The 26,272-nt window shown below is 49.5% G+C and overlaps 1 protein-coding gene and 1 long non-coding RNA gene across 3 annotated transcripts in view; one reads left to right on the top strand and one right to left on the bottom strand.

Moving 5' to 3' along the window:
* The window catches only part of LOC121102747, a 70,728-nt gene extending 57,886 nt beyond the window's left edge, over positions 1–12,842 (top strand). The window contains exons 4-9 of one of the 2 annotated variants that reach the window (XR_005834829.1): positions 5,372–5,576; positions 6,320–6,385; positions 6,530–6,599; positions 10,391–10,536; positions 11,172–11,305; positions 11,533–12,842. This is a non-coding gene — a long non-coding RNA (uncharacterized LOC121102747). Of the gene's footprint in view, positions 1–5,371; positions 5,577–6,319; positions 6,386–6,529; positions 6,600–10,390; positions 10,537–11,171; positions 11,306–11,426 lie in introns of both variants that reach the window. The other variant, XR_005834828.1, reaches the window with a different exon arrangement.
* STK10 (serine/threonine kinase 10) overlaps positions 1–26,272 on the bottom strand; it is a 127,335-nt gene that overhangs the window by 13,734 nt on the left and 87,329 nt on the right. Inside the window, exons 9-18 of the mRNA XM_040630293.1 lie at positions 24,045–24,590; positions 21,538–21,668; positions 17,432–17,555; positions 16,834–17,013; positions 14,386–14,478; positions 11,583–11,712; positions 9,793–9,917; positions 8,626–8,814; positions 8,041–8,166; positions 5,438–5,551 (exon numbers count right to left, since the gene is read on the bottom strand). Of these exons, the coding sequence (XP_040486227.1) occupies positions 5,438–5,551; positions 8,041–8,166; positions 8,626–8,814; positions 9,793–9,917; positions 11,583–11,712; positions 14,386–14,478; positions 16,834–17,013; positions 17,432–17,555; positions 21,538–21,668; positions 24,045–24,590 (1,758 nt within the window). The remainder of the gene's footprint in view (positions 1–5,437; positions 5,552–8,040; positions 8,167–8,625; positions 8,815–9,792; positions 9,918–11,582; positions 11,713–14,385; positions 14,479–16,833; positions 17,014–17,431; positions 17,556–21,537; positions 21,669–24,044; positions 24,591–26,272) is intronic.

Raw genomic sequence — 26,272 nt, 5'->3', positions numbered from 1 at the left:
CATTTTTCATGGCTAAGTAATATTCCAGTGTGTGTATCACGTCTTCCTTATGCATTCATCGACTGATGGACACTTGGGTTACTCCCACTCTTGGCTGTTGTAAATATTGCTGCAATAAATATAGGGGTGCATATATCTTTTCAAATTAATATTTTTATTTTTATTTCTAAATACTCAATAGTGGAATTACTGGATCATATGGTATTTCTGATTTTTTGAGGAACTTCCATACTATTTCCCACAGTGGCTGCACCAATTTACGTTTCCACCAGTAGTGCACAAAAGTTCCCTCTTCTCTGCATCCATGTCAACACTTGTTCTTATCTTGTTAATATGAGCCATTCTGACAGGTGCATGGTGATATCTGCTTGTGGTTTTGATTTGCATTTCCCTGATGATTAGTGATGTTGAACATCTTTTCATGTATCTGTTGGTGAAATGTATATCTTTGGAAAAATGTCTGTTCATGTCCTCTGCCCATTTTTAATCAGACTATTTAGGGTTTTTTGGTGTTAAGTTCCTTATGTATTTTGGATATTAACCCCTTATCACAGACCTATCATTTGCAAATATCTTTTCCCATTCAGTAGGTTGCTTTTTCATTTTGTTGATAGTTTCCTCTGCTATGGAAAAAGCTTTTCAGTTTGGGGTAGTCCCAGTAGTTTATTTTTGCTTTTGTTTCCCTTGCCTTAGGAGACATACCTAGAAAAATACTGTTGCAGCCTATGTTAGAGAAATTACGGCCTATGCTCTCTTCTAGGATTTTTATGATTTCAGGTCTCATGGTTAGGTCTTTAATCCATCTTGAGTTTATTTTTATATGTAGTATAAGAAAGTGGTTCCTTTTTATTCTTTTATATGTAGCTGTCTTGTTTTCCCAACACCATTTATTGAAACCGTCTTTTCCCCATTGTATATTCTTGCCTTTGTCATAGATTGATTTTAATTATTTATTAGAGAGGGCACAAGTAGGGGGGGCAGCAGAGGGAGAGAGAGAAGCAGGCTCCCCGCTGAGCAGGGAGCCTGACGCAGGGCTCGATTCCAGGACCCTGGGATCATGACTTGGGCCAAAGGCAGACACTTAACCGATTGAGCCACCCAGGTGCCCCAGTGTAGAATTATTTCCGGGCTCTATTATGTCCCACTGACCTGTGTGTTTGTTTTTGTGTCAGTGCCATACTGTTTTGGTTATTTTAGCTTTGTAGTGTATGTTGAAATCTGAGATTCTGATACCTCCAACTTTGTCTTTTTTAGAATTGCTTTGGCTATTTGGGTCTTTTGTGGTTCCATACAAATTTTAGTATTATTCTAGTCTGTGAAAAATACTGCTGGTATTTTGATAGGGACTGCACTGAATCTGTAGATTGCTTTGAGCAATTTCTTCCAGTCCGTGAGCATGGAGTATCTTTCCATTTGTTTCTGTCATCTTCAATCTCTTTCATCAGTGTCTTATAGTTTGGTTGATTCCTAGGTATTTTATTCTTTTGGGTGCAGTTGTAAGTGGGATTGCTTTCTAAATTTATCTTTATGCTACTGTGATATTAGTGTATAGAAATACAAGCAGTGTCTGTCTATTGTGTCCTGCAGCTTTACCGAATTGATTTAGTACTTCCAATCGTGTTTTTTTTTTTTTTTTTTTTTTGGTGGCGTCTTCAGGCTTTTCTATGTATAGTATTATATCATCTCAAATAGTGACAATTAAAAGGCATCTAAATTGGCAAGGAAGTATTTAATCTTTTTTTTTAGCCCACTGCTGTGGCTAGGATTCTCACCACTATGCTGAACAAAAGTTGTGAGAGTGGGTACACTCTGTCTTATTCCTGATCTTAGAGGAAAAGTTCTCAGTTTTTTACCAATGAGTATGATGTTAGCTGTGGGTTTTTCATATATGATCTTTATGATGTTGAGGTATGTTCCCTCTAAACCCACTCTGCTGAGAGTTTTAAACAGATGCTGAATTTTGTCAAAGCTTTTTCTACATCTACCGAGATGATCATACGACTTTTATCCTTCATTTTATTGATGTGTATCATGTTGACTGATCTTGCATCCCCAGGAAAAAATCCTACGTGATGGTGGTGAATGATCCTTTTAATGTATTGTTCAATGTGGTTCACTAATACTTTGTTCAGAATTCTGGCATCTGTGTTCATCAGAGATATGGCTTGTGGTTTTCTTTTTTGGTAGTGTCTTTGGTTTTAGGATCAGATTAATTCTGGCCTCCTAGAGTGTCCTTGGAAGCTTCCTTTCCTCTTCTATTTTTTGGAATAGATTGAGGAAACTCTCTTCTTTAAATGTTTGGTAGAATTCACTGTGAATCCATCTGGCCCTGGGCTTTCTTCTGTTGGTAGTTTTTTGATTACCAATTCCATTTCATTCCTAGTAACTGTTCTGTTCAGATTTTCTACTTCTTCCTGATTCAGTTTTAGAAGATTGTTTCTAGGAATTTATCCATTTCTTCTAGGTTGTCCAATTTGTTGGCATATAATGTTTTGTACTAGTCTCTTATAATCCTTTATATTTCTGTTGTCCTGGATGTTCTCTTTCATTTCTAATTTTATTTATTTGGGTCTTTTGTCTTTTTTTCTTGATGAGACTGGCTAAAGGTTTATCCATTCTGTTTAACTCTTCAAAGAAGTGGCTCTTGGTTTCATTTTTTTTTCTATTGGTAAACCAATATTTGTTAGTTTCAATTTCATTTAAAGCTCTGATCTTTATTATTTCCTACCTTCTACTAACCTTAGGCTTTGTTCTTTTCTAGCTCCTTTAGGCATAAGGTTAGATTATGTGAGATTTTTTTCTTGTTTCTTGAGATGAACCAGTATCATTATAAATTTTCCTCTTAGAACTGCTTTCACGCTGTCCCAAAGATTTTGGACCATTATGTTTTCATTTTCATTTGTGTCCATTATTTCCTCTTTGATTTCTTCGTTGACCTATTGCATGTTCAGTAACATGTTGTCTAGCCTTCACATCTTCATGTTTTCTCAGTTTTTTATGATTGATTTCTAGTCTCATACTATTGTGGTTGGAAAAGATGCATGATATGATTTCAGTCTTCTTAAATTTATTGAGACTTGTTTTGAAGTTCACCATCTTTTGTGGCCAAGTTTCATGGCACCCCAAAACAATTATGATAGTAACATCAAAGATCACTGATCACAGATCACCATAACAAATAATAATGAAAAGTTTAAAATATTGTAAGAATTACCAAAATGTGACACAGAGACATGAAGTAAATAAATGCTATTGGAAAAATGACACTGGTAGATTTACTCACCATGGGGTTGCCACAAACCATCAGTTTGGGGGGGTGGGGACGCAATTGTTTGTGAAGTACAATAAAACAGTTTGGCATCTGCCAAAAACATTTCAAATTTCTATATGTTGGCCAAACCTAACACCTGTGAGCCAGTTTCAATTTGTGACATCTGCTATAGGAATAACAATTCAGTTATCATAGCTACCACTTTCTGAGCAGAGAGGTTTCGTAACTTGCCCACGGTTTCACAGCTAGTAATAGGGGAGCCAGGACTTTATTGCATGCCTGCCTTACTCCAAAGCCCGTGCTCTGAAGCACTACTCCCTTATACCTACCACATACATTCATCTATATAACCTAAGGCAGGAGTCTGTAATCTCTTTTCTGTAAAGGACCAGATTTTAAATATTTTCAGCTTTGCAGGCTGTGAGATCTCTGTCACAACTGCTCAACTGCTGTTGTAGTGCAAAATCAGCCAGAGACAATACGTAAACGAATGAGCTTGACTGTGTTCCAATAAAACTTTATTTAAAATACAGATGGTAGGCCAGATCTGGCCCATGGACAATAGTTTACTAGCACTTGCTTTAAGGGAAGAAATGTTATCTACATTTTATAGCCCTAAAAAGCAAGACTGAGAAGAGAAGACTTGTCTGAGACCATATTCGGTGTTAACTGTCACCCAAGCAACACTTTATTGATGCTACCAGATATTCTGTACTTATTTGAAAGAAATAAGTCTGAATTTTTCTAGAACTATTCCACAGTGTACAGTCATCCCCCCTGCCCCTGTACAGCTCAAGACTGTGGATTAAAATCCACAAAAATATTTCTATCACTTCTGGTTCAGTGTTCCAACAGTAACCCAGGCAGCTAACGACAGACAGTTCTGTAAAGAATTCTACATTTGAAATAGGGCACCTGGGTGGTTCAGTCGGTTAAGCATCTGCCTTTGGCTCAGGTCCTGATCCCAGGGTCCTGGGATCAAGTCCCGCATGAGGCTCCCTGCTCAGCGGGAAGCCTAATTCTTCCTCTCACCCTTTGCCCCCTCCCATTGTGGTCTCCCCCCACCTCAAATAAATAAAATCTTAAGAAAAAAAAATTCTGCATAATAGCAGCCCCCAAAGGCAAATTTCAATGCAGCTCTCCAGACATACACTGTGGTACCTCCCCAAACCCAGGTGTCCTGGAAATATGAGGCAATTGCTAGAGGCAATGTGATCATTCATTTTCAAACTGTCAGGATGTGCCAAGGGTATAGAACACCCAGGTAAGAGAAGCAGGTGAACATTTATTTCCTGATACCAGAGTCAACCTATGTCAGCAGAAACATTATTGATTTGAGTGTCAAGTATCAAAAGTCCCAACAGGCCGTGATTACAGAAAATGATAAACACGGGCCTGCTAAGAGGAAGGTCTGGGACCGCGGCCAACTTCCAGACAGAAAGCTCCATTAGCACAGGTAGGGAAGCCTCACTTAGAGGACTTCTAAGGCCATTAGATAGCCGAGATAGGCAGCTGCCTTTGTCCAGACCACAGTTAGAACAACCAGAGCTGATGTATGATGGCAGAACAAACCTCAGGGCTTCCAGATACCCAATCAAGTGCAGTTAGGGCAGCTCTCTCCTCAGACAGTTTAGGAATGGAAGGAAATGAGTACGTCCATGGTCTGTACTATGGGCTGGCTAATGACTTCTTGCACCACACTGAGGCCCTGTGATGGTAAATTTTGTGTCAACCTGGCAAGGGATGGTACCCAGTTGTCTGGGTCAAACACCCATCGAGATGTCATTGTGAAGGAACTTTTAGATGTGATTAATATTTAACTCAGTGGACTCTGAGTAAAGCAAATTACCCTCCCTAATGTGGGTGGACGTCGTCCAACTAGTTGAAGGCCTTAAGACTGAGGTTTCCCCTAAGGAAAAAGGAATTCTGCCTCCAGACTGCCCTGGGACTCAAAACTGCAACATCAACTCTTCCCGGGTCTCCAACCTGCAACCTGCCCTGCAGATTTCAGACTTAGCAGCCATCCACAATCATATGAGCCAATTTCTTCAAGTAAATCTATAAATCTGTACCTTACCTATATCTGTGTTCACATCGTAGGCAGACACCTGTGGCTCAGCATGGAGAAGAGCCTATCACCGAGCCCACAAGCCCAGACTTGGTTACCTTTTTGCGTGGCCGAAGCTTGTCCCGCCATTCCTTCAGGTTCTGGTTATGGCTCTCATCTAGGGCCTTCAGCTTCTGGGTTTCATGTTCTACCAAGAGGTGACACTTTTCATTCTGGAACAAATTCCAGGCAGAACAGGTAAGAAACTCAGAAGGCGGAGGTGCAGAGAGCTGAAACATAACCTCACGCTGTAGCCATGATGGCACCAGCATTATTCATTTATTATTTCTTCTCGATTATAATTTATATGAAACTCTATACCTATAAATACATAGATACTAAGATATGCCTGGAGGAATATTTCAGAATGTTCATGTTAATAGTGTTTATTATGTGGTGGAAGCTGCAGTAATTTGCAGATTTCTTCTTTGTGCTTTTTTTGCATTGTTTAAATTTTTCAACATGAACATATATGTCATTTTAACAAAACTATAAAACTATTACTTAATCCCCCAATCCCACCACTAGAGGCAACCACCGCAAAAATTAGATGTTCTAGATGTCGTTTAGCTCACCCTGTATATGCATTTCTGAAACCGGCTTCCCCCAACCTTTAACATTATAATGTAAACATTTCTACAAAAAATTACCATTTTTCATAATCATTTTTAATGTCTACAGAATATTCCACTGGTCACTTAGGTTGCTCTTAATTTTCACTATTTTAAATAGCACTGTATTCTGTGCTTTGGACTGAATTGTTTCTCTCCAAAATTCGTATGTTGAAGCCCTAATCCCCAATGTGATGGTATTTGGAGGTGTGTCCTTTAGGAAAAAATTAAGTTCAGTTGAGGTCCGAGGGGTGGGGCCCTCATGATGGGATTAGTGTCCTTAGAAGAGACACTAGAGAGGTTGCTTTCTCTTTCCCTCTGCCATGTGAGGACACAGCAAGAAGGCAGCCATCTGCAAGCCAGGAAGAGAGTCTTCGCCAGAACCCAACCACACTGGTAAGCTGATCTCAGACTTCCAGGCTTCAAAACTGTGAGCAAATAAACTGTTGTTTAGGCCACCCGGACTGGTATTTCGTTATGGCAGCCAGAGCTCAGATAAACTATATATGTAATTTTTTGTATTGTATGTCATTTCCTCAGGAGAAATTTGTAGTAAGGATGAGGACATGGACCTGACTGAGGCACTCCCAACTTCACTGTTCTCTCTGAGGTAAGTTATCTGCCTCACAAAAGTTACTTAGAATTTCTCACAGGCAAAAGGGACAAGTCCCTGTTGATTCCTCACAGAGAATCAATCTTGTAGTTTGTAAGGAGCTTATAAAGCAAGAGGAAAATGCCTTCATCCAGATACCTCAACCCTATTGGGTTGGAAGAGCGAAACCCATTAGGGGTTTTCGTTTTGGGTTTTAAGCTCTGGCTTCTGAGAGTTTAGAAATCGGTTTAGTTAGAAACAATACTCCTAGCAGCATGGAGTACCTTTGACCTGCCAGAAGCTGGGCCCCTGGGACTTTATAAGGGTTCTCTCAGTTAATCCTCCCAGTAATTCCATGAGACAGGGATGGGAAAACAGATGCAGAAGGTGAGGGGGTTGGCTAAAATTCACACAGCGACAAATGGCAGAGTCCCTACCTGACAGGCTTCAGCGCCTGTCATGTTTTCTCCACGCCTCTCTGCCTCTCCAGAAATTGCCAAATGGGTCCCATAGCTTGAGCAATTTCCTAAAGTCAGAGGTTTGAGTTTGCCCATCCCTCAGGTATGGCAATGCCTTGCTCCACCACAAGGGGGCTCCACGTTCCAGCTCCTGGGGTGGTACCCCTCAGGCATCGGGCAAGCTCAGGAGTCAGGAATCTTGAAGAGCTCAGGATCTCCCTAGGGAAAGGGGTTGCCAAGTGGTTGGCAAAGCCAGGATGCCCTTCCCTGATCTCAGTGGGAAAGCTTTGAGCCTCTTGCCTTTAAGGATGATATTAGCTGTAGGTTTTTGTGGGTGTTCTTTATCAAGTTAAGAAAGTTCCCCTCTATTCCTAGTTTCCTAAGAGTATTATCATGAGTGAGTGTTGGGTTTTGTCAGGTGCTTTTTCTGCATCTGTTGACATGATGCGATTTTTCTTTAGCCTGTTGATGTTATGGACTACACTGACTTTTGAATGTTGAACCTGTCCGGCATAGAGCCCACTTGGAATCTTTTTACATGTTGTTGGAGTCAGTTTGCTAATATTTTGTTGAGGATTTGTGCATCTGTGTTTATGAAAGATAGTGGTTTGCTGTTTTCCTTAATAATATCTGGTTTTGGTATAAGGGTTAATTGGGACACCTTGTCCCAAGACACAGTGATGACCAAGAATTCCGGCAGCATGCCACTGCCAAGCCTCAGGCAAGGCACTTTCAGCTCGGTCGTCTCATTTACGAAGCCTCACTCCAATGCTACAGAACAGGAATTCTCACCCCCACCCCACTCCTACTCTCCGCCTGCAGGAACTGCGGCCTGGGACGTGATGGGATCTGGCCAGCATTACACAGCAGGATGGAAACCGTTCTAGCGCAGGCTGCTCTGCCGAGACTCCCTCCCTGTTTGTAGAGTCTTTAGTCCCTGCGAGCAGACTGCTTTGAGGGAAACTGAGGCAGTCCAAGAAGGGGGACAGGGAGGGCTGTACCTGCAGCTGCTGCAGCTCGCTCATGTTGCTCTCACACTGCGCCGTCATGTCCCGCATCTGATTCTCGTGTTTTTGCTGCTGCTGTAGCCGCTCCGACTTCTGCCTCTTCTCCTCTTGCTGGGAGAACTGCGACAGAGAGGGTGAGTGCCTCAGAGGGCCACAGGCCTGGCCGGGGGGCCCACCTCCACCCCGCTTGTTCTAGAAGGCCCCGTCAGAGGCACAACCCGAGTGCCCTACACCATTCAGGCTGCGCCGCCTTCTGTGCTGAGACCCAGGCTGGTGGGGACACAACATTGTGTTGTGACATGTGCTACCACACAGGCATCACAGGAGCCCAGGGCCACCGACTCCACGTCCCCGAGACACATGGGTGACACGCAAGTGGGGTTTGGTAGATGAGAGGAAGGGGTTTACCAGCAGAGGAAGCCGAACAGGCACGGTGACTGGGCTTCCTCCTCTGTCCAGCAGGGCGGGGGGCTGATGAGGGTGTGACTGGCACTCCTCCAAGACCCGTGCTGCAGCTTACGTCTTCTAGCCCCCGACCCTGTAAGGCTCAGGCCCACCAGACCTGCACCGTCTCCCCACCTGCTTGATCTTCTCGCGCTGCTCGGAGGCGCTGCCCGCGCCGTTGATGTGGAGGCTCTTCTTGTACATGGCCATGCGCGTCTTGCCCTCGCTCCTCTGAATCTTGGGCAGCCGCGCCCGCTCCTGCTGCTGCCGCACCTTCAGCTGCTCCACCATGCGCTGGTTGTAGCGCTGCATCTGCTCCCGCTCCTGAGGGGACAGCCGGCGGGGCCGGGTCACGTGGGCTCTGGGCCCCGGGGTGCAGGGAGGGCCCGAGGCCGCCACACTCCGCTGGGAGCCCAGGACCCACGTGGCCCCGAATGCTCAGCGGAGCAAGGCTGGTAGCATTGCACTTCTGTCGATTTTTAAAGGGAGAACGGGAAATGTTACTTTTTGTGACTGTTTTGGATTTTTACCTTCTAAATGCCTTCTTGTGTGATCTGTGGCAGCATGCCATTAAAGCTAACACCTCAGAGCGAAACGTACGCTAACAGGGACGGTTCATCATTCTTGAAACATCTTATTAAAATTTTTTCCTTCACCTAACACCTATTTGTGTATCCAAACTTGGCATGGCCATCACCTCCTCCAAGGAGCCTCCCCCGACTTCCTAGCCAGCCACCCTTAGTAGAGCCGCCACAGTCCCATGCTGACTGCCATCGTCGCACGTAGATTTGGAACTGTAATTACCCGCTGACTGCACATCCATACCTCGGTTTGTCTGTCTCTGTTCCCACTAAGGGGCTCAAACCAAGGCAGACAATTACACAGAAGTAGAGGATGCTCTGGCCACACGGAGCAGGGGCCCTTGCCTGAGCTGAGGGGGTTAAGGAAGGCTTCCTGGCAGAGGTGGTGTTCGAGACTTACAAGCATTCTGAGGGAATGCATGTGAAAGAGAGAAGGGGAAAATGGAAGGATGAAGGAGGAGGGAAAAAATGAAAGACACACCCTAAGGAGTCCGTGAGGGGGCCGCCATCTGCTTCCCTGCGTGGTTTCCCCTGTCCGTGGCCCCTCCACCTGAGGCAGGACACCCCCCAAGAACCACCCTGGGCCCCACCATGGCTCATACCTGGCTCTTCTTGGGAGCACAGATCGTACTCAAGTGGCACCCTGTCACGGTGTGGCCTCACGGCCCTACCTAGCTCTTTTGGTGGCAGCCCCAGGGACCTGCCCAGCCAGGGACCTCACCTTCTCATGCTTGCGCACCAGCTCATGCCGCTGGAGAAAGTACTGGTCTTTGAGCTGCTGCTTCACCAGCTGGTGCCTCTCCTGCAGGTGATGCTCCTCCATCTCCCACAGGGCTGCCTCCCGGTCTGTGGAGGATGAGGCCTGATGAGACACTAACGGCCAGAGCCCCACTGGGCGCGGCCCTGCCTCAGATGATAGCTCCCGGGAGAATGGTACCCCATTCTCTGGAAGTGACCGCAGTCAGAAGCCAGAGAAACCAGAGACCTAGGCTGGAGCCCAGCTCGTTCACTGTAGTTTGGGACAGGTAACAAAGCCTCTGCAGGCCTCCACTCCTGCCTCTGCCAAGCAGGTATAACCACACCACAGAGGGAGAGATGTTCTTGGGAGACATGTTTATGTTCAGTATTTCTTAATGGGCGGGTGGGAAGGGCTCATGGAGCCCCATGAGGACGACAGGACAGCCCTCTTGTCACCATTTCCTCCTTTGGAAAATGGGGACACCCTCCTTGGCCACTGCACGTCCTTTATATATACATTATTGAGACAGCAGTATCTGGTATTTTATCACTGGAAGTCTACGACCTGATCCTCTGCTCAGCCACAGGCAGGGAGCTGCTGTCAGATGAAGACCTCACGCCCTGCAAGACCCAGAGCGGGCTGTGCTCAACCCACGAAGAATGGTCTGTTATTTCACTGCATTCCTGATCTGTGAAAACCGGTAGCTGCCCCCAGGACATCGGAACAGTAAGTTGGCTTCCTGACCAAAATCAGCACCACTGTCCCACAAGTAGGGTGGTTCTTCTCGACATCATGGACAAAAAAAGAAAATGAGGGCTTTCCTGAAACATCTGTGGCTCCTCAGAACGTCAGAACACTAAGGACCCCATTTCGCTGCCCCACACCCAAGTACTTGGGTCTACACTGCTCAGCCGTGTGCACCATCCCAGCGCTGGCTGCAGCTTCTTCGTTGTGTCAGTGAAGCCACAGACAGTGCTTGTCACTGGCCCTGTGTCGCTTACTGCTTCACAACAGGCGCCACACTCACAACGGATGTTTGGCCACTTAGAGCCCACTTGCTTTGCACAGCCCCAGAAACTGCACCAAACATCTGCTAGGCATAGTGAGATAAAGCCGAGGCCATACAAAGACCCTAAGCCCTGCTGCCCTTCAGAGCTCTATCCCAGGACCCCTCTGCTGAGGGACCCCGTCCAGATGCAGAAGCCCTCCCTCCCTAGGAGTTCCTCTGCACTCCCTCTGAGAGTGGCCCACACTGGGGTCTCTGGAAGGTCCCGTGCTGGGAGGGACCCACCACACCAGAGTGGTTAAGAGCTCAGCTCCAAGAGGAGATCCGAGGTCAAGGCCCGCTCTCCCCCCACTAGCCGAGCAACCCCAGCCGAAGCACAGTCACTGCGCCAGCGTCCGTTTCCTCGTCTGCACAAACACCTTGCTGCGTTAAGGAGCCTGAGCCATGAAGACCGGCTCACGGCCCGGCAAAGCAGTCGCTCGATACCAGGTAGCTGTTATAAGGGGTTCGGTACTGTCCCCACCCCAGCACCCTGTTCACCCAGTGTACTTATTTACAATTCCTACCCGCCCTACATCGCTTGCTTGCTTTCTTCTTTCCTCAATATCAGGAATAATGTCAAATCATGTTGGTGACAGCTGGTATCTGTGCCCCAGTCCTGACTTCGGTGGGGGCTGGCCCCGTGTTTCACCCTGAGGGATGCCGTTTGGTTTCAGGATGGAGCAGAACCTCGCAGTTCTAGCAGAGCCCACTCTCTGGCACCCACCTCGAAGGAGTTCCTGCTTCCTAGTGAGACACTCGCGCTCCTTGTCACAGATCTCCCGCCTGTTGTCAGCAGTGATCTTCTTCATCGCCAGCTCCAAGTCGTCCTTCTGCTTGGCCAGGAAGTCCCGGTCCTGTGTGGGAGAGACGAGGTCGGACCTTTAGCGCTGGCTCGGCATCTCGCCCTCTACTGTTACGACAGAAGAAAAGTCATCACAAGCCGCAAAGACAACATGTGTGGGGGAAATATGAGACTTAGAGACCTCAGCCACCTGTGGCACGTGCACTTTTTGTGGACCCCGATTCAAACAAATTGTAAGAAAGAAAAAAATTAATGAGACAATTGGAAATGTACATAATGATTCAACTGCAAATAAGTCAGTAAGTAATTATTGTTAAATATTTAAAGTCTTAGGTATGTTTATAGTATTGTGGGTTTTTTTTTTTAGAGATACACACGGAGACATTTACAGGTGAAATGACAGGATGTGTGGGATTTGATTCAAAATAACACCGGAGGGTGGGGGAGTAAGGGGACATGAGTTCATAATTCCTGTGTTCTGGTAATGAGGGGGTTCCTGTTGTACCTCCTTCTGCCTAGTTTAATTTGCCATAATAAAGAGTTAAAAAATTAAAATTTAAAAACCTTAGGGAACCCATAAGCAGAAACAAAAGTCCCCACGAACCCTATCACCCAGGAGTAGCAGCTGGTTTTGGTGTATCTGTACAGACATGTTCGTGTAAAAGGACTTAGAGATCTGTACACCCGTGTTCGTAACAGTATCATTCACAATAGCTACGGGATGGAAACGACTCAAGTAGCCACAGGCAGAAGAGTGCACAGACAAAATGTAGTACAGATACACGGTGGAACATTACTCAGCCCTGAAAAGGAAGGAAGTGCTTATATGGGCTGCCGCATGGGTGGCTCTCGAGGGCATGTTAAATTGAAGGAAAGCAGACACAAAAGGACAAATACCGTATGATCCCACATGTAGGTCAGACTTGTGGAGACAGAAAGTAGAATGGTGGTTGCCAGGGACTGGGGGAGGGGTATCATGGGGTGTTTTACTATTTATTCAGTAGTTTCAGTTTTGCCAGATAAAGGGTTCTGGGGATGGATGGTGGGGCTGGGCTGCTTTGCACAGCGGTGTGAATGTACTCAATGCCACTGAACTGTACGCTTAAAAATGGTTAAGATGCTAAATTTTGTTATGTCTATTTTACTGTAATTTTTAAAAATTAAAAATACCTTTCCATGTGATAATGTAAACTTCTACCAAATGAGTTCTAATGGCTGAAAGTATTTCATGGCGCAGGTGCACCCTAGCTTATTCAATACCCAGTACTTAGTAGGCTGCTTCCAGGTTGTCTCTATTTTCGATGGTGCTGCTCTTTGGATTCTGGTAGCTAACTGTTTGTAAACTCTGTGATGAGTTATCCTCAGGATTAGTCTCTAGAAACAGAAAATCCAGGCCAGCAGTGTGCACATTTCTGAGGCTCTCGATGCCACTGCCCAAATGGCCTCCTTAAGGAGCCCATCTGCTCTCCCTGTGTGGGGCTGGGGGCCGTCTCCCCCACCCTCCCCAGCCCGGAATTCTTTTTCTGATGACAGCATCAAGGGACAGGTTGTAGGACAGTATGATGGTGTCCTGGAGAGAACACGATGTCTGGAGACAGACTTGAATTTGGGGCCATGCCCCATACTGCTAACTCTGGAGAGTCACCTCCCTGAGCCTTAGTTTCTTCCTCTGCAAAGGGAAAAATGAACAGCACCTATCCCAGTAAGCCATGAATGCTAAACCAGATAATATACAAAGCATTTTTAAGTGTACATTAGGGAGCAGAGAAAGCAAAATGTACAGACTCCATAGGGGGAGAAAAATGAGCACACGGTCTGACAAGGGCTACAGAGAAGGCTGGTGTGAGGCTGGGGCAGAGGGGACCGAGTTGAGCTGGAGAGGCTGGCCAGGACCAGACCCACGGGGCCTTGAAAGCACATACGGAGGCTGGCCTTATCTTATGGACAAAGTGAGAGCCACTGAAGGTTTTGAAGACACAAGACTATGGGGGGAGGGTGACATGATCAGATTTGGAATTCAAGTTGACCGCACTGGCTGGGGGGAGGTGACATGATCAGATTTGGAATTCAAGTTGACTGCACTGGCTGGTGGGAGAGGAAACTGTAAGAGAGCAAGAGAGGAAGCAGGGAGGCGAGCTGGGAGGCTGTTGCAGCGGTCCAGGCAGAAGGTGACCATGGCTAGGGAGTCACAGAGATGCAGATAAAGTGGACAGATCCAGAGACCGTTTGGAGCTTAAAAAAAAAAAAAAATCCATGCTTTAGTAGGTGATAAAGAGTTGGAGGGAAATGGAAGTGTCAGGAATAACAAGGTTTCTGGCCTGATGGCAGGAGGGAGGACAGTGCCCCCTCAGAATCCAAGAACAGGACCAGGGCTGGGAGATTGTGGAGGCCAAGTGGGCAGGTGGGTGTACTGGGTTATCCAAGGAGATTCGACATACAAACAACCCAAGACCAGACGGGAGGCACTAAACGGTTTGGAAGAGATGGATGTAAAGGGCTGGAGGGTCCAGAAACGGGGGAGCTCACTTGCAGCTGGAGTGAGAGCAGTCAAGGAAGGCTGCCTGGGGAAGGTGCTAGCAAGGATAGGCTGGATTTAAGCACTCAGAATGAGACATGGGTATTCCAGGGGCAAGGCAGGAGCACAGAGGGGGCACTTGATCATTCGGGGTCTCAAACCTGGGGCTCTCCAACCCCTCTGCCCCCTGACTGAGGGACAAGGACTCACGAGAAGCTGCTTCTTCTGTGTGTGCTCCTCCATCTTCTGCTTCATGCTCTCCTTCCGCTGCTGCCTGGGGAGCTTCTCCACCTCGTTCTTCACCTGCACCAGAAACAGCAGAGAGTGGTGGGGTCAGGGTGCCTCCTCACCTTTCCTAGAAAGTAAGTCTTCAACCCCTGAACTTCTGGGTCAGGGAGACCGAAGAGGAGGTTCAGCTTTCTGGACACTGGCCCCCAGCCCCACTCTCCACGAAGTCCCTCTGACAGGTGGTCCCCACTGGCCTACTCCTGTCTGCTGCTGGCTCCAGTTTTGGACTTCCCAGAGCGAAGGAGTGCTGCTTTCGTTTTCTTTGTTGCCACAAAGAAATACAAACCCTAAGAAAGAGACAGGGCACCTGGGTGGCTCAGTTAGGCATCCAACTCTTGGTTTTGGCTCAGGTCATGATCTCGGGGTCATGGGATTGAGCCCGTCATTGGGCTCCACGCTCAGCGTGGAGTCTGCTTCTCCCTCACCCTCTGCCCCTCCCCCACACATGTGCACACACTTGCTCTCTGAGGTAAATAAATAAAATCTTTAAAAAAGAGACACGCAAAAAACTTAGGACTAAACAAGGCAGCATCTGACACTAAACGCAGAAAGCACTGGACAGAGCCAGGGTGGAGTGGAGGTGACAGAGGGACCAGTGACCTTGAAGAGTAATAAAAATTAGACAACATGAACAGGAGAGAAAAAGGATTACAAAGCCTAAAGCTTTAGAGACTCACAGGAAAATACCACAGGTGTAATATTCGTGTATTGGGGAGTGCCAGAAGGAAAGGAGAAAGAGACGGGCACGGAAAACGCACACCTATAATGGCCATAAACTGCGGGCTTCTGTGGCAGTGAACAGCATCTTGAGAGCAGCGCTCCTGTCTCTCTGGCTCAGTACCCCGGCGCCTAGCACAGTGCCGTACGTGTGCAGAGTCCATAAAAGAGGCGCTGAGCGGCTCTCATTTCGAGAGGAGGTACGCGGGACTCAGGAAGGTTGCTGTCCGAAGCTCAGTGCAGTTAGTGGTCCAGAGCCAAGACTCAGAGCCAGGCCTGACTCCCAAGCCTGTGCTCCCTGCACTGGAGCTGGGGGCGTGCTCAGGACCGGCACTGTGCCCCAGCCCGTTGGCCTGGCCCTCAGCAGGAGGGCCGGGAGCAGGATAAGTAGGGCCAGTGAGGCACTCACCTCAGCCATAAAAGGGAATACCATAAACTTCAGTCATCAAGATAAATGACGTTTAAAAAATTTCCAAATTCATGCCCAAAATCATGAATATCAAATTTTAAAGACTTTATTTGACAGCACAAGCAGGGGGAGCAGCAGACAGAGGGAGAGGGAGAAGCAGACTCCCCGCAGAGTAGAGAGCCTGACACGGGGCTCGATCCAGGACCCTGGGATCATGACCTGAGCTGAAGGCAGACGCTTAACCGCCTGAGCCACCCAGGCTCCCATGAATATCAAAATTTTAAATACAGACAGGATCCAGCCCTGTATTTGCAGGACTCAGACTCATCATCTTACCCTTATCTTGGCCCCGTTGGATCCTGACTCTAAGTAGCTGACATTCTGTTCATCGTGAATATTTTGCAGTATTTTTTATTTTAAAACACTACCCTAGAATACTGTTTATCTTGATTACCAAGGTTTTTGGCGCCCCCTTAAGTTTTGTGGCCACATGTCTCACCCCAGCCCTGCCCCCCCGCAGCTGCCTGAGGCCCCCTGGATACAACAAATGTCACAGCCATACACTGCTATCTGGGAGCCAGGCTCTGCGGCCCTGCGGCCGGCAGCACCAAAGACCACCCTTAGAGGCTGTTCGTCTGGAGACTGGGAATGGCCTAGCAAGTCTGTCCCAGCCTGCCAGTGACAGGCTCCACAGAGGGAGGTGTGGGCTGTTTTTTGGGCCCCGGATGCCCTTCCCCAGGGCAGGCTGGGAAATCTGCCTCTCTCCCTTTGTCTCAGGACCATCTACCTCTTTGCCACCTCCCCCTTCCTCTTCCAGCTGGGAAAGGAAAGAGAAGAAGGGCCACGTGGGTCCCAACTAGGGGACTGCTGTTAGGGGAGAAGGAGGGCAGGGCACAGAAGACATACTGTGTTTGCCGCCCAGCACCCGCTCCCCGCTTCTGGTGAAAGCATCTCAGATCCCCTGGGCTGCCATCCCTTCCTTTCCCCTGCTCTCTTTCAGCTGGGGTTGCTGGGCTGGGAGGACATCCAGGAAGCTGCCTGGGAGTCAAGTCAGCACAAGCCCGCAGAGCCCGAGTGGCTCCTCACGGTGCAACTGGAGCACGTAAACCAGACACCTGGACGTGAGCTCCGCAGGCATACGAGCCCCCCAGATTCCCTCTGTTGCTGAAGCGGGGCTCGGCTGTGGTTTCGATCCCTTGCAACCTAGACGCCCCACCCCCAGCCTCTGCCCGACACATACTCACCTCCTTCTTCATCAGTTTGAGCTGCTCCTGGAACCTGGCGTAGTCCCGATCCTGCTCCAGCCGGATCCGCTTGGCCTCCTCCCGGCGGCGCACGGCATGGTCCTGCTCCATCTTCTCCACTTGCTGCTTCTGCTGACGCTCCAGGTTCTCCAGCTCCGTGTCAAAGAACTTCTTCTTGGCCTGGAAGGAGCAGAAGGAGAAATTTAGCAAAATGACTTGACACCCGGGAGGAAGATGGGAAGTAAGATGGGGAGAGCCCAGAGCTTATCTTCAGACCTGGGCCTGACTCCCAGCTCGACCACCTCGTGGCCGTGTGACCTGGGACAAGTCGCCTAACCTCTGTGGTCTCTGTTTCCTCATGTGCAGAAGGGAAGCCGGACTGCCTACCGTGCAGGGCTCTTGCATGGTACTCAGCAAAGCTGTCTCCCGCTGGAGACCCTCCCGAGTGACTGAGAAGCACTGGGACTTTCATGAGATTCTGTGTTCACAAGTCAAGGCCTCGTGAGATTAGGAAACCACAGGAATGGGGCTCTCTACGGCCCTTAGAGGAAACACGGAGCAAGGAGCCCTCGGGGGACCCATCCTTTCTCACACTCACGTTGATTTCTTGTTCAAAACGTTTATGCATCTGCTCCAGCTGCAGCTCGTGCTTGCTGCTCAGCTGGGTCTGGTTCCGGTGCTCCTCCTTCTGCAGCAGCCGGAGCTCCCGGAGCTCCTGGCGCCTGCGGGTGAAAGGACGTGCGTCTCAGCGATCACATAACTCATGGCTACGGACACTGGCGACTGGAGCATGGAACGGGCAGGGGCATGACTAGAACCCGGGCTGAATTTGACGTTTATTGACAGGCAAAACATGAATGATCAATGTATAAAGAGTACTTACATAAGAAAAACAGGAGGAGCCTACTTTTAAAAAGGAACACAAAACATGAACAGACTTGAAAGAAAAAGCAAAAATTTTTAAATGACCCAATATGGATATGAGGTGCAAATTTAAAATCCCATTTGCATTAAAAAGACAAGAGCCGAGGGGCAATTGATACTTCCATAACCTGCTGGTATGGACTGGTACATTCTGGAGGACAACTGGTAGTAAGTTCGTGCCTTTTGATACAGTATTTCCATTTCTAGATATTGATTCGAAAGAAATACTCATAGATACACAACACAACTGAGTAAGGATCCATAACAAAATTATTTATAATAGTCCAAAACTGGAAATGACATACACGTCCATCGTATAGGTCTAATTAAATAAATTAAAATGTATCCACCTGATGTTAATTTTGTGTACACAGCCATGAAAAAAATCAAGTTTTAGAAAATAATTACATGGGAAAACATCTACTAAAAATGCAACAATTTTTTTAAAAAATGTAATAATTCTTTATGAACAGATATGGAATGATCTCTAAGTGAAAAAAGCAAGGTGGTGACAAGTGGGTCTATTATGTTACCCTACCCTCTGGGTGAAAAACAAAAAAAAAAGACAATTTATGTGTCTGTGTGTGTTCACTTTAATATTAACACAGAGGGGAACTAGATGCCGTGTGTGTGTGTGTGTGTGTGCGCACATGCGCGCGTTTCTTTGAATTTTGAACCATGACATAATATTACCTATTCAAAATATCAATACGATAAAAATTTGACCTAGACCACAGAGTATACCTTAATTTTGTAACACACATATTGTCAATGTGTGTATGTGTTTATGTTTACTCACACAAAAAAATAACTGCAGGATAAACTCCGAAGGGTTAACTGTGCTGCTTTCTGGGCAAATCTATTAAAGATTGATATGGATCAGGAAAGAAAATGATACAGAAAGAACGTGGGCCTCCTGACTATGAATCAGGGCTCCCTGGCAGCCCCTCAGGATTTGGGCCCATGAGGCCTGTGTTCTGTTCTTGGCCAGAGTCCATCTGCCCCCCCAAATGCTGCCCGAGAGAGGAGCCGGCACATTCTTGGGGGTCAGAGGGACCTTGTTTGAGCCTCAGCTCTGCTGACTTCCGGCCGGGGCCCCTCCGGCCGTCACTCAGTCTCGAGGCCCCTCTCCCTGCATCTGTAAAACACACAGATCATGTCCGCCGCTCAGGTTCTTTGAGGGTCAAATGCGGGGGTGCCTGTTGTGCCCCCCTGACCTGCGCAGACATGGTAACTCAGTGGTAAAACTCACCAAGTTTGTTACTAAGTGGTAGCTGCTGGGGTGATCACGAACAAGAAGAGGCAAAGGCTGCCCGGTCTCTGGGAAACTAGAGACAGCCTCCACAGCCACAGAAAGAACCTTCCGTCTGAGCCTCCGCTCTTTGGGCAGCGAGAGGGTTGACAGTGTGAACAAAGACACAGAAATCCTGACTCCAAAGAAACTAAGGCTCAGAGAACACCTGACCAAAAAACAAAAGAATACAAAAGAAGGTGGGCAGCTAGGTTCAAACACTACCTCCCTGCCCCACCTGGGTTCTCACAGGGGAAGGCAGGCCAAGAGACAGCTGATGTCTTAAGGAAGGAAGCGCTGGCACCAGCAATTTTAGGGAAAAGGAGAAAGAACTCTGACCTAGAAGCGTCAATCTGGGAGAGTGAACATCTGGTCACACGGTTCAAAAGCCTGTGTGTGACCCAATTCTCTGGAAATCCTAGCATCCATGAAGGCCGGGGGGTGGAGTGGGGGGGGCGACAGCCGGCCGGGGAACAACGAGAGCCTTCCACGCCCCTGCGCAGCGTGGCAGCCGAGCCAGGTATACAGACCACTCGGCCCCCTCCGGACCAGGATAGAGGCCCTCGACCTCTACGAAGTCTCACCTTTCAAACCTGAGTCACACACAGCTCTTCTGCTTAGCAAAAGGGTGGGGGCCTCAGCCAGGGCCAGAGGGCATCGATTCTAGATGGGGTATGGTGGACCTGCAGTTTCAAGCCGGGAACCTGAACTGCCCGGACAGGAGATGAGGGTGGAAAGGAAACTCAGCCATTGAGGTCTGAAGCTTAGGAGAACAGGTCACCTCCCAGGTGACCAGGAAAATGGAAGGTGGTATCAGCCTCCAAGAACAACCATCCTCCCCCCCTCTGTCACGAGCCCCCCAGCCCCCATGATGAGGACGCTGTCTGTGTGTGTGTGTGTGTGTGTGTGTGTGTGTGTGTGTACACGTGTACATGCATTCATGCAGAAATGCAGACACCCCTGATGAAAAGTCAGCCTCTCATTTCTGTGGTCGCTAGAGGGGAAAGGGCCCCAGAGCATCCAAAACTGCTGCTGTTTGGCTTTGGAATGCTTGTGCTTTTTTAAAAAGATAAATGTGTTCAATGTTCTAGAAATGTTCTCCAAACTAATAATGAATTTATCCTGCAAAGGCCTGGCTCCAAGGCAGCTCTGTGGCTCCAAGGCCTCCTTGACTGCTAAGCCCCTCACCCCCAGCAGCCCCAGGAAGCTTCCAGTCCAGTGGAAGCCTGGTCAAATCCTCACACAGAGAGGTCTAGTTAGAATCGCAGCTCTCCCTTCTCACCTGGGTGACCCAAGGCAAGTAACTGACCTGCCAAGAAACACTGTTTCCTCATTTACAAAATGGGGGAAATAGGGTCTCCCTGAGGAGGGCTATTAGGGGGCCTGAGCACCTCCAAAGTGCAAAGGCAGCTCTCAGGAGACAGCTTTGCCTCACACTCTCCTCCCTTCACCAGTCTCACTGGTTTTGCCTCCAATATGTATGTTGAACTGACCCCTTCTTCCCTCTTCCCGGCTACTGCCCCAGCCCAAGCCTGCAGCCCGACTGTGCTGGACAGGGTCTCCCTGTCACCCGGCATCAGTGTCGCCCCCTACAGCCCACACTCCTGCAGCTGCCAGAGCCATCTTTCAAAAGGGACATGACAGCCAGTCACTCACCAGCTACTTGACTCTGGCTGTACCTAGGATAAAATCCACGCTCCACCCTGGCCCACAGGCCTCCGTGACCTCTGCCCTCACACTCACACTCACAGCCCTATCCTCTCAGCTTTCTCAACAAGCCCGGCAGTCACTCCTCAGGCGTTAGCTTTGCAGCTCCCTCGGTGCTCCCCCAGCAATCCCACTCAGGGTCTCCCGCACACACAGCAGCCTCTCCCCGCCCCAACCCAGGGGCTAGCATATCACCCGTTACCTCCTTCACAGCTTGTGCCACAACTGGGGCTTACTCTGTGTATCATATCATGGGGTGTGAGCTCTGCAACGGCGACAGCCTCAACTATCTGGATCACTACCGTGTCCCCCAACCTGGTAGATGAGCAAGTACATGGGTAGATGGATCGATGGGTGGGTGGGTGAGTAGACAGATGGGTGGGTGGGTGGGTGGGTGAGTAGACGGATGGGTGGGTGGATGAGAGGGTGGGTGAGTAGACGGATGGGTGGGTGAACAGATGGGTGGGTGAATGAGTGGGTAGATGGGCGGGTGAGTGGATGGATAGATGGGTGAGTGGGTGAGTGGGTGGGTGGGTGGGTGGTGGGTAGATGAGTGGGTAAACAGTTGGGTATATGGATGGGCAGGCAGGTGAGTAAATAGACGGACGTGCAGATGAATGGATGGGTGGACTGGGGAGTGCAGGAGCAAAACCAGTTGCCTTTTGTGTCCTTGATCCCTCACTTCATGCTGTAGACAGTCCTCTAGCCAAAGGAACCTACAAACCTCCCTTCTCAGCACGCCCCCGCCCGGTACCGCCGTCAGCGGTCCACCGCAGGCTTGCCTGAGAAACCGCATCTCCTCATCCTTCTTCTCGTCCTCGCTGATGATCTTGGAGGTGGTGATGCTCACCTCTACGCCGTCCACCACAAACCTGCGTGTCCTCTTGAGGGTTTTATTGTGCAGCCTGGAGTCCTGGCAGGGTAGGATCATTAGGCAAAGCTGAGGATTTCAGCTAAGAATCTGTGGGTGACATAGGGGTGTGGCCCACAGCCTTCTTGGCCCCACGGCCCCGACATCCAGGTAGGACACGGCCGTCCATCATCCCCCTCTTGCCTCAAGCTTCCCAGCTTGGGGCCCTGAGTGTCTGAGCTTACTCCTTGTCCTCGCCCGATCCTGGCCTGCACACACTGCCCCGCGGCCTCACGCCTGGCTGCCAGCACCCTCACACACAGGACGTGGCACCAGAAAGAACCAGGTTCTAACCCTCCCTCTACCACGTACTGGCTCTGTGACCCTGAGCAAGTCCCTCGTCCTGTCCGAGCCTCAGCTCCTAAAGTCGCCAGAGGAAGAGAACCGCAGTGCTTACCTCCCAGGGCGGTTACCGAGCCACCGTGAGAGATGCGTGCGGGACGCAGCACAGGCCCGGCTCACGGCGACTGTTCCGTTCTTGGTATCTAGAGCTGACGGTTATGACTGCAGACCACCGTCTCTCACCCACAGGGAAAATCCCAAGAGCCCGGACAACTGAAGCTCCTTACGGACTTGGAAGCCAACCCCGAGCTGACCTGAACGCCACAGGAGGCCACACCCGTCTGGAGCCCCCATGAAATCATTCATAATCTTCGTCTTTTCCCGTGAATAACCACGCATTTCAGACCAAGTGCTCAGAGGGCTGCCGGGACTCCTCGGGGTGTTCAAATACCCTTTGAAAATGGGTCCTGATTCAGCTGAGAGCCTGTGGGCCTGCACTGCAGTCGTCATGGCACCTCCCCCGTCTGACCTGGACGGGCTGCCGAGGCCCCAGTGGCGGAGCCCAGCCCTGCGTTCCCAACCCTGCCCCAAGGGCCTTCTAGCCCGAAAACAGAGGGCGGCCGGGCGGCGGGCTGCAGTCAGTCTCCGTCCCCCCAGCGTGCTCTGAAGCCCCACTCGGGCTCAGCCGGACAGGGGCCAGCCCTTGCTCGCTGAGGGCTCGGCTCCCCCCGAGGCTTCCAGGGGCCCCGGACACCACGGGCACGGAGCAGCCACACGCACCTCTCACGTCCTACCCGGCTCTCCCAGCCTAGGGCCCCACCCGAGACTTGACGGCGAGAGACGGGGAGCGGCGGGGAAGAAGGGAGCCGGGGGCTGCAGCCCTCACACTAGGACTAGTCCTGGTCACGGTCACGGGGCCTCCTGCCTGCCACCCCCCGCCCCCGCCCCGAGGTAACAGGCTCCTCATCTCCCTGCGGGGTGCTGACGCCGCCCACGGACTCTTATCAGAACAGCCGTGTTCCCTGACTCACTGCCAGGCAGCCAGCAAAGGAATGTTCTCAACACCCTTGAGAACAGGCAGGGGAGACCCTGCTCTGGCCTTTATTTTTTAATAATTACTTTTTTTTTTTTCTTTTTGCTTAGTGTTTTTTTAAGTAGGGAAGGGACAGACTATCTGTCTTAAGGCCGATGAGGGGCCCCGATGCTGCCCGTACCTAGGGCCGCCGTCTGGCTTCTCCTGGTGACATGTTAGAACTGTGCTTCCCTGCTCTCCCTGAAGCTAACTGCTGGGCTGGCTCGCTGCTTTTCCTCCTTTCACTTCCCTTCATTGAGCAAATATTTTGGCGTCTCTACTGTGTGGTTTCCACCAAGGAAACAATGGGAGAAAAAACCAAAATGATACAGCATCTTCCCTAAAACCAGCCTTGGTTGGGAATGACCCTCAGTGTGGCCTGGTCAAGTGGCCAAGAGTGAGTTCAAGAACATCCTGAGATCTATCCGTGTGGGCAGGGGAGGGGTCCGCCCTTCCTGACGAGGCAGCCAGGCTTCCCCCGGGAAAGCAGAATGGCATGTGGGGTTCAGAGCACAAAGTCTGGGGGTCTGACCAGCTCTCCACTCCCCACCTAAGCCTCCATTTGCTCATCTGTACCTCGAGACGATGAAGAAGCCTGTGTTTTCTTTCAAGCACTTCGCAGCATTGGCCTCCATGCTGAGCCCTCAAGCTCAGCGGCTACTGTGGTCCGCAGTGTTACCCACCTCCGCAAAGGCCACTGAGCCCCAACAGTGCCTTGAGCCCACTCCCTATAACTGACCCCCAAATAAGAGAACTTCACTCCTAGACTTCTCTCTCTCGAACTTCACCAAACCCAATTTAAATGGATACACAAATCGAAATTTAAAAACTGAGTCAACTGCCTGGCATGACCAAATCCCAGACTGAGCTCAGATATTCTGGAGATTACCGTATGAATTGAGCTCCAAGCTCTTTAAAAAAGAGCAAGCCTCATGAACCACTTAAAATGGAAGGCGGCCTCTACATGCTTTCAAAAACCAACACCAGGCGGCAGTTTCTACCTGCGGTAGAAGAGGTGGCATTACCTTGATGGACAGAGAGCCTGTTTCTCTGTTCAGGGACAGGTCGGCTGAGAGGGAGGTGTTGTAGTCCACGCTCTCGGAGGTGGAGAGGCTGCCGCAGTCTGAGTCCCTCTTGGATGGGCCCGGGGCTGCCTGGGTGGGGAGCTCCAGGCTGCCGTTGGCTAACTTCTCGGCACCCAAGGTCTCCAGGGCACTGCTGTTGGGACGGCTCTGGCTTGCTTTTTGGGACCTGTTGGCTGCAGGACTGAGGTCCCCGCCCTGGTCAGCGACTTGCTTCTCCTCAGATACCTGAATTCTGGCATCCATTGACACTGGCCGGGACTTCCGGGAGGGTGCTGGCACCGCCAGGCCATTCTCATTTCCAGAAGCCACATCTGGGGGGTTGGTGGTTTGGAGGGATCTGTCCCCAGAGGGCTGGCTGGGCCCATTCACATTGTCCTGAGGCTGGCTTGGTGGCAGTGGGGTGAAAGATGGTTCTTTGAGAAGCTTGTCGGTATTGAGATTCAGTTGACTCACCTCAGAAGAGTCTCGAGTATGGTTCCCCACAGGCTAGGAAGCAAAAAGAATCAAAACCGTGCTATTTTATGTCTAAGACAAGAGTCAAAGATGCAGAAGGGTCGAAAGTCAGACACTCACAAGGTGAAGTAGGCCAGGGCCAAGGAAGAATGTAGTTATCCCTCTCCAGTGAGCCACAGTCCTCACTACTCCCTGCTGTCTAACCAACAATAGAATTACTACTTCTTTTGTGTTAACTCTTTTGTGTAACTCTGTTACTCCTCCTGTCAGCAGAGGCAACTGTGGCCAGCTGGACAGCTCGTGCCCTGTCTAAAGGTGGCAGTGGCTACTCTGCTCCAGCTAATTGTGACATGTGAGACACACTTTTCCAATTTTTTAAGACAAGCGAGAATCTGGATTTTAACCTGACACCGCCTGATTTTTAGATGGCAACTAATTCAAGTTTTGTGTTTATTTTTTTTTAATTGCATAAAAACCAAACCAAAACTATACAGGAGCTAGATTCAGTCTATCAGCCACTAAGTTTTTAAAGTTTTGTTTTGTTTTGTTTCTTAGAGCTTTGGGGGAGTGGTAAGGACTAGAAACACTGCTATTGTGAAACAGAACGCCCATTTCTGTGGATGAAATATAAACGCCCAGTGAATGAATACAGTAAGCACCCACTCAGCCACCTTCCGTGTCAGGAGTGGAACAGGCCTGCCTCAGAGACCCCCCCATGTCTGCCCCTCCCCTTGACATAATGGTTGTCCTGACATTGAACTCAAAGTGTTACAGGTTTGCTTGTTTTCAAATTTGATATTAATGGAATCACGCCGTAGCATTCCCTTGGGTCCTAATGGCCGCTAGTTTTATCCTTGGATACGGATGCTTCCAGAAGCAACTCTAGTCCACCTCCTTATTCAACACCCTTAGAATGATGCTTCAGAAATTCAGATCAGATCCCATCACCCCCACACCAATGCCCAGCCCTTGCCTGAAACCCTCATTAGCCCCCATTGCCCTCACGACAAGCATCAGCCTCCAGGAGCCTGTGGAGAAGCAGGCTGGTGTGACTACGTTCCACCTCCCTCCCTAACCTTGCTGTCTGCTGCCTCCTCCTGGACCCAGGCCACCGCTGGAGCCAGGCTGCCTCCTGGAGCCAGGCCACTCACCCAGCATGGTTTGCCTACACCTGGCCCCGCAGCCTATCAGCTCATTCGGCCACGTCACTCCTCGGACCTCACTTTGCCCATCTCTAAAATGGAGCCCTGGTTGTCCTGTGAGAGTTGCAGTGCCCAGCACCGAGCCAGGGCTCCGTAAAAGGCTACGGCTGCTGTCCTGATTCCACTCCTCCTCCTCGGTGCTTCCCTTCTTCACTGTGGGAAGGAGTCAGGCCAGCCTTCGGCTTCTCCCAGGATTCCGTTAAACTCGAGACAGCGCTATACTGTCCATTCCCTGGCAGACGAGTCCAGTCCCTGCCTCACTCGCTCCACGGCACCATCTGGCCAGCACGTTTCCCTCCTGGAAGAGGCCCTTCCCAAGTGGCTTAAACCAGGGATCCGAAAGCGGCAGCTCAGGACAGAATCCAGCCCACAGACATGTTTTACTTGGCTCAGATGTTTTTAAAAATTTAAATTAGCTTTAATTTAAATTTAAATTCTGCCAAGTGCTGAAGCTGCTGATGGGTTACAAATGTGCCAAGCCATGGGTCCCCTGGGCACTCGGGGCAGCCAGAC

Source organism: Ursus maritimus, unplaced genomic scaffold (genome assembly GCF_017311325.1).
Source record: "Ursus maritimus isolate PB19 unplaced genomic scaffold, ASM1731132v1 scaffold_15, whole genome shotgun sequence".
In the NCBI taxonomy this organism is placed as follows: Eukaryota; Metazoa; Chordata; class Mammalia; order Carnivora; family Ursidae; genus Ursus; species Ursus maritimus.
The sequence above is the reverse complement of the archived record's forward strand: the minus strand, read 5'-3'. Positions and strand labels throughout refer to the sequence as shown.